Raw genomic sequence first — 11,516 nt, forward strand, 5'->3', positions numbered from 1 at the left:
CCATTGCACGTCTGGAAGAGTGCCCGTATGGGACCGTAGGAGGGTGGAAGGGGTCTCCCTCCTGCCCCGAGCTGGGTCCCATCAGTGCCAGCCCTTAGCAACCACCACCAAGTTGCTACCTCCTCACCCACGCAGCTCTCTGCCCTCACTGCAAGCACAGCCGAGCCAGAACAAAGGGCTGGCACAACTTGCTTTCCCAGCGGAGCCGTGGGAGGGAAAAGCAGGGGCTGAATAGCAACTCGGAGCTTCAGCTCTGCGCTGCCTGCGCTCGGGCTGGACTGTAGGGTGCTGGTGACCGTTCTCCAACCCCATCACCTTGCCTATTCTAAATAAAAATGGAAGATGCATTCAAAAAAGAGCCCCCTGAGTTGAGCTGAATGTCTGGCGGGGCCTAAGCTACACCTGGGAAAAGGCAGATGGTGAAGTCATGCCCAAAGACATGAGCTAATCCTGTGGAGGAGCTGGGCTTTACACGCCCTGCTCAGGCCACACGGCCTCCCTGATTTAGGAAACATGCTTCTTGTTACTAGTTTAAGTGACAAAAATAAAGCAGGGGCTACAGGAGGGAAGGGCAGATGGGGCAGAAAGAGGAGCATCCAAACCAGAAAGCATCTCAAAGCCTAAATATCTTGTTGGAATTTGGAAGAAGTTCGGTAGTTGAAGGATACTTCCCTTTCCCTCTGCAATTCAGGCAGGCCAGGGAGCTAGAAAGCTGCAGCACAATAAGGCTGCTCTCTCATGCTATTTCTGCCATCACAAAGAACTTGAGATCTCCAGAGAAACTCTGTTCATTGGAGATTTCCAGCCTGAACTTTAAATAAGCCTCTGAATTTTGGGAGGCTGCTCCGTCTGAATTCTCTGCAGCTCTGTGAGATTTGCCTTTTTCTGGCAGACATGTTTCATCTCCGAGCTGGGCTGCAGGATTACAATCTGACTGCACATTTTGCACATCTAGGGCACCTCTGCATCATCGTTAGAGATGTTAATCACTCTTAATCAAGAGCTGCATGCATGTTACTGTCATAGTGGCAGCTTGTTACCATTCATGAAGCCAGGACTAAAGCACTTGGGGCAAGAGCCATACAGGTACATTAGATGTTTTCAAATTTAGGTATGGCAACACCTAAAAATGAGGCCCTGGCCCTTGGTTCAAAGGAACAAGGTTAGGCATATGGGCTCCCAGCGCTGTCTCAGGGAGAGCTGGGTGGATCTGAAGGGAGGTGCAGAGCTGCCAGACGCTGAGCTATACCATAAGAAACATGAAGTCCAGGAGTTTGACTGGACACCCGTCTTTCTCAGGAGCTTACAGCTCCTTTTGCAAGCCAGCGCCCCGAGCATGCACTGCAGGACAGATTCACACGGGTCCTCGCAGCCCCTGGGGATGGCACGCTCGGCGCTGAACTGGTCACTTCTCTTGGGGCCATGGGTGGGTTGCTCTGCTGCATACTGGGATGCCAAAAAAGCTTGGCAAGCGTTACACTTGCATCTCCCAGGCTGCTTTGGTGCAGGGGTTGGTGCCTTGGGGAACCCAGGGAACTCTGCCATCCCCAAATGAGTGCAGCTGCCTCCAGGGTTAAGCATCTGCTGAACCAGGGGCTCCTAGATCCCATTTTTGGACTCAGCGCCTGGAATCCAGCTACGTGCTGTTTTTAGATAGCAAAATACTTCCCTGGATCTCAGCCTTACAGCACACGTTAGACCAATACGAGGTCAGTCTGGAAATGTGATCAGATCAACATTCAAAACACTGACGGCCAGGACTTTCTGGGGACTGAAGGCTAACCATACCCAACTCTGAAACTGCGCATGCATGCCCTGGAGCTGCACAACATCAATTCGTTGCATTTTCTGCCTTTGGAATACAAAACTAAGTGCCGCTAGCAGATGCTTACAGCTGCGAGTAATACAAATTAAAAAAATGTAAATGAAGAGCTTGCTGAGGTCTAATTTATGTGTCAGTAAATATTTTTACAGTGCTGGGATACAGTGATCACCATATGCCAAACCACTGTATGCATCTCTGTGCCTTCATTATTAAAGGAAATGGAGCACAGCCTCACTCTCAGGGCTAGGATTACATATTAAAAAAAAACAAAAAACCCCTCCAAAAACATTCCTGGACTTTTTTTGCCTTGTGGGTGAAAAGTTTCTCAGACTCCAGAGCTATAAAGTGAGAAACTTTGAATCTCTGAATTGGGCTATTAAAGCTTTTGCTTAGGGTCTAAGTAACAAAACACCTTCCAAAACCGCAGCGGTGCGGTATATCCACAACATCCTGCTGCCACCTAGCGGGCGCGATGCTGCACTTTGCCAGGGCTTGTAAATAATTTGCTGCAATGATTTATGTCTCCAACTTACCACTCCTGTTTTTACAATTCTGGTCCCCTCAAAAATTCGAGTTGTGTTAGCTGGGGAAACAAAGAAGAATCATTGTTCAGCACATTATGAAGGCAAATGGTACAATGTGAAGCTGCTGAAATGCAATTCTTGCTACAACATTTCTTGGCAAGCGGGGACAGCCTAAAACTTCGTACATTGGTGAGCCATTGCTATCAAGCCTGCTGGCAGATGACTACGGGGAAGAGGGGCAGTCACACAGGCTGGGAACCAAATACCAGTAGAAAATCCCAGAAGCAGCCTGCTTTGCATAGCTAAGTCCTTCAGCCCTCAAGTACACCACTACTAAATCCAGAGTAAGTTCCGGATTTTCAGACACAGCTGCCTGAAGATACTCACCTAAAACCACAGTCATGCTGGCATGCAAATCTGTGCATCTCACTTTACCCACTCAGCTTTTTTAGCTTTGAAAGTGGCAGCTTTAGTGCACTGATTGAGGAATGATATGATCTTGCTCAACCACACATCAGGTGAAATTATATGGTTTGCTTGTACAGGGATCATCATAGTCGCTTTCTGGCCTCAAAATATATCAAACCTTTGTTTATTGCAACTTATCCTCATACAGCAGTAATCTGAACCTGGTCCCTGGTATTTAGAATTAATATTAGAGTATCTGAGTTTCATTAACTGGACTGACATTATATTTACTTCTCTAAACAGTAGGAAGATTTGCATCCCAGAGCTGTCGGTTTGTGACAGCATGGAAGAGGCAGGCAGAAATACACACCAGGCTCTTTTGTAATTATTGTTTGTACTTAGGTACATATATCAGTATTTGGCTGAGACTGCTTTGTGTAAATGATGGATTTAGATTTTTTTTTTAAATCCTTTAAAATAGGGCCCACAATCATACATGTTTTTACATTAGTTCCTATTGATAATTAAAAATCTGTACAGGGTGCCCATTGTCTAACAAACCAAATAATGATATTTTATTAACTATTTAAATCAGCAGATTGCACCTCCAGCCCTTACCACCAGTCAGAGTTTGCTACCACGTTAAGTTTCTGGCAGGACGCGCTTCCTAGCAGCGAAGACCGTGCCAAGAAGTGAAATGCAGAATGCAAAGAAACAGGAAGTGGGATTATTTTAAAACGTTGATCCTGGCGCCAGTCTAAAATCGGAGGCACATTTCGTTTTTTGGGCAAAGTAGAGGAGCGCAAATAAACTTCCATGGTAGCATCTGCTTATCGACAGCAGAGCAGACCCCAACGTGGAACGGGCAGGGCTGGTAATGTAGAGGGGCTTTTCTGCTGCGATCTAGTGGGCATCACAATCAAGGTGCACAGGACCAGTCCCTTTTATCCTCTGCTTAAAGCCCACTGGGATCCAAATGTCTGATTCTGGCTCTCTCTCAAGCTGCCCTCGCAAAGCCACAGGCAAGATCCGGGTACCTCAGCTACCATGGTGATAAGGCAGCATAAAAGATGCTGATTAGATATGATAGCTCTTGCCTGGCACCCTGCTCTCCCCCGATGTTGGTGAGAACACAGTGCTTGCCGGGGGAGTCTGACGCAGAGTGAACTGTGTCCACTGCCTGACTTCTCATAGACTGCTTCAGCTGTTAAGGACTGTCAGATTAACCATGTCTGAAACCTCCCTGTTCTCCAAAGGTCACCCTTAAAAATGTCTCTGTTAATTTGTTCAGTAGATTACATCTGACTCCAGCGATTTAACTCTTTGCTTTTCTTGAGAGCTAGCCCTTGGCAGATGGTGCTTCACTTCTGCCTTGCTAAGTCTCTCTCCTGTGCAGAGGTGCCCACCGTGGAGGGATCTGTGCTTTCAATGCCACCCCCAAAAAACCAAGTGAGCAGTGGACGACAGTGGAAGCGTTAGCAGTTTTGCTTTAAAGTTTAAAAAAAAGGAAACCTCTGCCACTTGAAAGGCCTCTCTATGATCTCACACTGATGCCATGGCACCAGAATAACGTGGCAGCAGCTATTGGGGAAGGACTCCACGGGCACTTCTACTCCTGATTTATATTTGTGTCTCGAGAGTCAGGGAGATGGTGCACAGCGGATAGGCACAGGGCTGCCTTGGCCAGGCTGCGTCTTCTGCCATCCTTCACCCCCCACAAACACTAGCCAGGCCTCACCCTTGCTACGTGAGGAATGCAGCTGCAGGAATTCCTATTGCACAGCAGCAAACCCTGCTAGATTTGATTTATTTGCTAAAGTAATTAGCCAGGGGCTGATTTAAAAAAAAAACTGCTGCATTTTTATGCTCAGATTTCCAAAATATGCTGATCAGCACTCTCTCAGCTCATATGCACCATTTCAAAAATAGCAATTAGACCAGATTTACACACACACACACACACACACACACACACACACACAGGTTAGTACCAGGAAGGGCTTGTTGTATTCATCAAATCCAAGGTTCTCAAACTTGTGGAAAACCTGGGCTCAATAAATGGGCCTTGCAGGATTATTAAATCCAGGTTTTGACGAGCTAGAAAGGGGAAGAAATTGCAGAAGGCGACAACCTGTCCCCAAAAGAGACACTGCAAGGAAAGTCCCCTTCATCTGAATAAGAGTTTTACTAACTCCAGTGCCTGGTGTCAGGAAATCAGTGCTGTTTAGAAACACTCAGACTGCTGGTAAAATTATTCCACATAGACAGGGAGGGCAGCAAGGAGAACGTTAAACAGAGAAAAAAGAGCCGTGTCATTTGAAAAGGAATTTGTTTTTTTACCTTGGAAAAGCATTGTCTGGCTAAAGTCACTACGCATGTCATTTCGGCACACTGCTTGAACTCTGAACAGATAAAGGATGTCAGGTGAGACATGGCTAATGATGGCTTTCTGTTTAAAAAAAATAGATGTTATTCAGTTTTTTTGCCCCCACAAGGACTCTGCATGATCAATTTGTCACATATAGAGCACAGCGCTAACACAGAATTTGCATGGCACATGGGGCAAACTTATGTCTAATGGGGAGCCTTCAAACCCGTGCAGAGCACCCGGTCAAGGACGCGGGATGCCGGCAGCGCACAGAGCTCACGCTGCCTTTCCGGACAAGGGAGAAGTTGCAAAGTGCATTCGCCCCTGCGCTACCTTTCACTTCGTGTGTGCTGCTCTTCCCTTTGCTCTGAGAAACTGCAAATAAGGTACCTGACCTTTTACAAATGAAAATCGAAGTTCTGTACTGGGAAGGGGCAATTCTCATTGATCCCCTTCTACAGTAACAGCCAGCGCAGTATCGAGGCCAGGAGCTTTGTTTTGCAGTAACAGCGACAGTTGTGGCAGTTTCCTGCATGCACTGACGATCGAAGATTGCCACCCGTGGCCGCGCTGGAAATCATCTTCCAGTCCCTCCCGCAACGGAGGCATTTGCATGGGCATGCTACTGCGTCAAAGGGGCTGCTCTGCTACGCAGCCGCTCCTTCTCCATGTGCTCCTTGGCCCCCATGAACAGCCCATGCCTGCCTGAGAGTGATGAGCATCGACCACACTGCATCCCCAGGCTTGCAATGCTAGCGCACTTTTTACTACTGCACGGTCCAGTCTAGCCTAAGACATCGCAGGTAATTGGATTTCCCTAACTGTCTCTTACACAAGCCTTTGAGAGCAAATGGTTTCACTGTCAAAGGGTGTTTATCTGTTGTGGCTTTCACCCGTGCTCCTCAACTAAATGAGAGCTGTGTCCGTCACCTATGACCCACTCTCCGGCCAGGGACTTAGGGCAACTCACTTCAGGCTAGCCCTTCATTGCATTCTCTGCACATTTAATTATGTTTTTTACATAAAACTAGACATTGCATTTGTCCCTGAATCGTTTTTGCCGATTAATGCACTCTATCCTGATTGCTGATAAGAAAAAAAAAATCTCCCTTAAGAGCATGACGTTATGACAAGGGAGAGGTTATAATACATCATAACCTTGGGTGTCTTTCAATAGATTCCTCTCTGATTTCGTGAAGCACATCATTCCCTAATGTGACCCAGATAACAATGTCTAGTGGGGAAATTGAAAATATAAATGGAAATGAAGTAAAAGAATCTTCATCTAAGGGAATAAGAGAAGTATTATTCTATAACTGATTGAATGGGCCCAGAGGACTGTGTATTTCCAAAAAAAAATGATAACAGTCGTTAGGAATTTCACTCTCTGCTGCTGCATTTTTCATGTGCATATACAATTACTGATTTCATTATTGCAGAGCCTTTCTTTGATTAACAATAAACTGGCCTTTCAAACCTGAATATGTCACTTTGATTTTATATGCAGAGAATGTTAAAAGACTAGTGGAAGCAAGGCCTGCACTTGGACAAGAATGACAAAGATCCAGTCCCAAATGGAGGGGACGGCTTGGTATTTCCGTCTCTGCTGGAAAGGTTCAGCCTCTCTCCGAGACTCCTCTGATCAGCAGCTGAGGAATCTCAAACACTTCCTTTTTTGCCAGTGGAGCGAAGGCCACGGTACACTCAGCACCTAGACCTTCCCTTGCCCTTGCCTTGCTACCCAGGGAGTGCTTACTAGGAGACAGTCCCGATGGACTTCAGTTAGGTATTGCACAGTGGTAGGCTCTAGCCCAGCAAGGCACTTTTCAGGATCAGGCCTTTACTTTGGAGATCTATGAACTGAACACCAGCCAAAAGGTTTTCAGAGTGGTTTCAAGCTAGAGTCCCCAGCACATGGAAAGGAATTTGCCAACCTCCTTCCTTTCATGCGCATGCCAGCTTATTCATACAGGCGTCCTGGGGAGACTGGTCTGCAGCATTCAACAAATGCCGAGTCTTCTGACATAACGAATACCAATGAAAACCTAACCTTGCACTCCTGCAACCAACACTCTCCCACCCTACCTCTTCCTACTGAGAACGATACAGTGAAAGAGCTGCTTAAGACTAATGGCAATAGCTGATGCTGTAGTTTTACCAGGTCCTTGTCACTGTCCTTGGTGAAAGTCTTCTCCTTTTCATCTTCGTTTTTAGTCCAGCTGTAGGAAATCATATAGTTCACAATGGGAGGGTGGTAGATAATCTCAGGTTGGTTCCAGGTCACTAGCAAGGCGGTTTTGTTCACAGGCTGAACTTTCATGTTGACAGGTGGAGTACTGCAAGCTAAAAGAAAAGGGGACAAATATGAAACTCTGCACCACTCGCTGCAGGAAAGGAACATCGGGGAACCTGGCTTGTGAAATGTGTGGTCTTTCTGCAAACTAGTTAGGTTGCAAATCGTTTTGGAGCATGCACAAAACCTCCAGTCCTAACATCCGCACGCATACCCTAGCTGCATAACTTTCAGAGCTCTGCACGCATGCACGTGCGAGTCCACACACGGCATTACAAATCCAGAACTCTGCTTCCTTGGACCAGAGCTTCCTAATGTATAATCATCCTCTGCCTTGCAGGACAGCGAAGTGGGTTCTTTTCAACCCATTAGCAGGTGAGAAACTAAGGGTCTTTCACACTCCCCACTCTAGGTTTCCCTGAAAAGCTTCTCAGTCGTCTTGTCTTTCAAATACCATGGTAGAAAAGAAGAGCATGATTGTTTCAGGACCCTCATCCGCACACCCTCCCGCTCCCCCCCACAACCAACTTCTCTGCCAGACAGTGCTGGGATAGCGCATGGAGATGCCAGCTTGACTAACCCGAGCCACCTCCACCTGGAAGCTGTGGCTTTTGTCACCTACTTGGGACTTAAAGATGCTAGAGGTTGCTGTGCGCTCAGAGCAGTCTGGGGGTTGACGTGTGCCTGCACACAGGGATCGGGGGTGAGGAGACAGGAGAGGACATCTTGGGAACCTTTCCCCCAGAGGAAGAAATGCCAAGCATCTTCTTATCCCAAATGCCAACCAATGCCCATTCCAGGAAGACTGAGTCTGGCCACTAACCCAGTGAATCTGTTTAGAGCTGGAGCAAATTAAGAGGTCCCCCAATGACAACGAAAATGTTTTCAAGCAAGCAAAATGCGAAGGCAAATATACTAATGGGGAACACTAGATGGCACTAATATGCTATCAATAAAGTCTGCAGAGTTTTCCTTTTACAAGGCTTTTATATTTCTCCCCAGCTTTAAAAGTCATGATTTAAATGTGTAATTCTGGAGAGATTCTCACTCCCCGTCTTGGAAGCCGAACCCTGAGCCAAGAAGAACGGCATACAGAAGGTACCTCGAAGCATGCAAGGACCTGGCTTTCAGTGATGGCAAAGACTCCACTTCGCTAGCCGCGGCTGTCCTTCCTTCTCTGACTGCCCATTTCAAGTCCGTGCAGCTGCCATCCATTCGCTTTGTGTGCACGTGCCTGAGCGTGTGCACGTGTGTGCATGTGCGACTGCAGAAGAACCTCTGTTGTGCTAAGACTTCCTAAGTGCTGGTTTCCACCTTGTCCATGTAACATTTTAAACAAACACCTACCATCCGTGGATAAAAATAGGCTCCAAACGATTAAACGCCTTAAACACTAGTATTACCACAGTAATGGGCATGTTCGGTGCACTCTGTGCACTTGTAATCTGTCTTTCATAGGAAATCCATAGACAGAGAGAAAACAGAATAACATCTTCTCATGGAAAGATTTCTGGAGAGGGAAGAAACGTGACATTTGCCCTGTTTGTGAGTGGAGTTTGGAGTTTGCCGCATGCCCGTATCTATCCCCTGCCGAAGCCACGGGTGGGATAAACCCCCTGCACTTTCACGTGCAATTTATTTACGTACTGACAGAATAAAAATCCTATTTCTTTGAAGAGCGGTGGCCACAACTGCCCTCTCCTGGCACTGCCACTCCAGGAACCCTGCCACCCAGTCTGCAGCCAAGACGCAGCTCCTGTCTCCCTCCCCCTTGGCCACCGTCTCTTCACGCTGAGCACGTGCCTCTTCTCTCCGGCTTGTGCCCTGTACCTTCCACCTAGGAAACTGCTTGCTCCACAATGGTTTCCCACTACTGCCAGGAGCTCACACGCCTGATGCTACCTGGGGACTAATTTGGTGGACACGGTACTAAGTCTCTCCTTTTGAAGTTGTTCTCGGACACAGCAAAACCTTTGGCGGGTCTCACGATACCCAACCTTCAGTTGAGCCATCTGGCTTGTTCCCATCCCAGCTCACCACTGCGACCACCCGGGATGCGGATGCTGCAGGTCATCCCATGCAGAATTGCAGAGCCCTGGGGACCACTTTCTCTCTGCTCATGCCTGTCTATGGAGATTTCTCTCTCATCACAGCCTCCTCATTGATCCTTTTGCCATAACAGCAATGCAAGGCTTGGTTCAACTCAAAGGCCAAGGGAGCTAGGAACAGCACAAAAGCAGCATGCTCAGATCTCGGTCGGGCCCATGTGTCACGCCTGCTGCAAGCGTGGACGTGCCCTGCTACTCTTCTGAGTCTCGGGGTCTGCGCCAGCCCGCCCGAGCTCCTCTCGGTCCCAGTGCTACCCCCAAGCGAATGCAGCACAAGTACGACTCTCCACGGATATCTCTGAGGCACGTGCTGAAATGTTTGCTCTGACTGGGGCCATGGAGGAGTCTGTAAAGACCTAGGAAGGTGAGTGAATTCACAATGCCACATTTCAGAGTAAATAAGGTTCATAATGTTTATGATTTAATAGAACAATGTTCCAATTATTCCAAGGCACAAGGGAAGAACGTGCTATAATTAAGTACTAACTAGCACGCTACTATTCAGCATCTATTTTGAGGACTTCTGAATTATGAATCGGCAAAATTAAGGAATCTTTTTCTTCTTTATAAAATGAATCACATGTTTTATTCATTTCGCCAAACCTGTTCAGGACACATTGGAATCAAAAGCATTTGCTCTAATAATTCAGTGCAATGGTTTAATTAAAGCACTACATAATAATGATGTGAGCGTCGGATAGGAAGGAGAAAGTGCCGAATGATTTGGCCATCTATGAAAAACTGTCACTTTCCACAGACCTAATTTTCTTTACAGTATTTTGGGTCTTACGTGTTAGAAAAAAAAGGGTCACAGATTCTCTCTTTCTTCTTAGCAGGTTTAGATGTTCAAGAGCCGCCAGTCCTTTTGCAAAGTGAATAGTTGGATGACAAATACAGACTGGACTGAAAAAAAATGTCCAATCTGGATTGAATCAGAATAGACTGGAGAGAAACATGAAGGGCTGTTTTGTTTTTTTTCCAGGCTAAATGGACAAACAAGCTAGCAAATTCATGTTTGCTTTCAAAAACCACATCTGACATTGAAATCTCAAATCTAAGCTATTTTTAGAAGACATATCACCACTGCTGTTTTTAAATTCCAGTCCCTTATGCTGCAGCGATAAGCAGAAGGGGAGCATAGAGGGTATTATGTTTTAAGAACACTTAAAACACGAAAACCCCTGCAGACAGGCCTCATTTCAGGGCAAATTATCAGACTGGGAGAGCGGAACGACAACTAGCAAATGTGCTGGCTCTGCCTAGCCGTGCTGCAGAAAGACTCTGCATGGGACGGGCCCGGGAGAAACCGTGCAACGTGCATTTTGCAACACAGCACAGCCTCCGCCTCTGCGTCTGTGGCGGTCGGTGGAGGACAAGACGTAGCGTCTCCCCTGCACATTGCACCCCTGGTGAAAACGAGGCACACGCCAGCGCTCTGGCTTCCTTCTCTCCTACTGTCTGTTTTATCACCCCAAAATCCACTTGTCCTCTGTCTGTCCTTGCACACTAAAGCAACCCAGGGCTCTGCTTAGTCCGCAGCCCCGGCCAGGACAAGACGCGTACAACGCAGGATGACTTTGGTCACATTAGAAGCATCCCCACGGGCTGGAACCAACCAGCTCTGGGTTCATCCCTCCCATCAGGAGGATTATTCTGCACTGGTCCAGTCCTGCAGGGAGCAAACCAGGAAAGCCAAGGCTGCAACTGAACTCCAACTAGCTTTGGGCTTCAAGGACAATAAAAAGTCCTTTTTCAGACACGTGGGGAGCCGGAGCAAAAGCAAGGGCAACACTGGACCCCTGCTGAACCAGATGGGGCAACTGACGCCCAGGAAAAAGCCAACCTATTAAATGGTACTTTGCATCAGTCTTTCATCAGTCCCATGGGACACCCATGCCTGCTATGGGACAGGGAGATCCAGGTGAGGGGGATCCCCTACCCTCCATCAATGCTGACCTCGTGAAGGAACACCTTGAGAAGCTGGATACCG

At 47.3% G+C, this 11,516-nt stretch overlaps 1 protein-coding gene across 1 annotated transcript in view; it reads right to left on the reverse strand.

Annotated features, from left to right (window-relative positions):
* The window catches only part of PTPRG (protein tyrosine phosphatase, receptor type G), a 350,734-nt gene that overhangs the window by 77,630 nt on the left and 261,588 nt on the right, over positions 1–11,516 (reverse strand). The window contains exons 9-11 of the mRNA XM_019536996.1: positions 7,284–7,468; positions 5,098–5,206; positions 2,359–2,408 (exon numbers count right to left, since the gene is read on the reverse strand). Of these exons, the coding sequence (XP_019392541.1) occupies positions 2,359–2,408; positions 5,098–5,206; positions 7,284–7,468 (344 nt within the window). The remainder of the gene's footprint in view (positions 1–2,358; positions 2,409–5,097; positions 5,207–7,283; positions 7,469–11,516) is intronic.

Source organism: Crocodylus porosus, unplaced genomic scaffold (assembly GCF_001723895.1).
Source record: "Crocodylus porosus isolate Cpor-Errol unplaced genomic scaffold, CroPor_comp1, whole genome shotgun sequence".
NCBI lineage: Eukaryota > Metazoa > Chordata > Crocodylia > Crocodylidae > Crocodylus > Crocodylus porosus.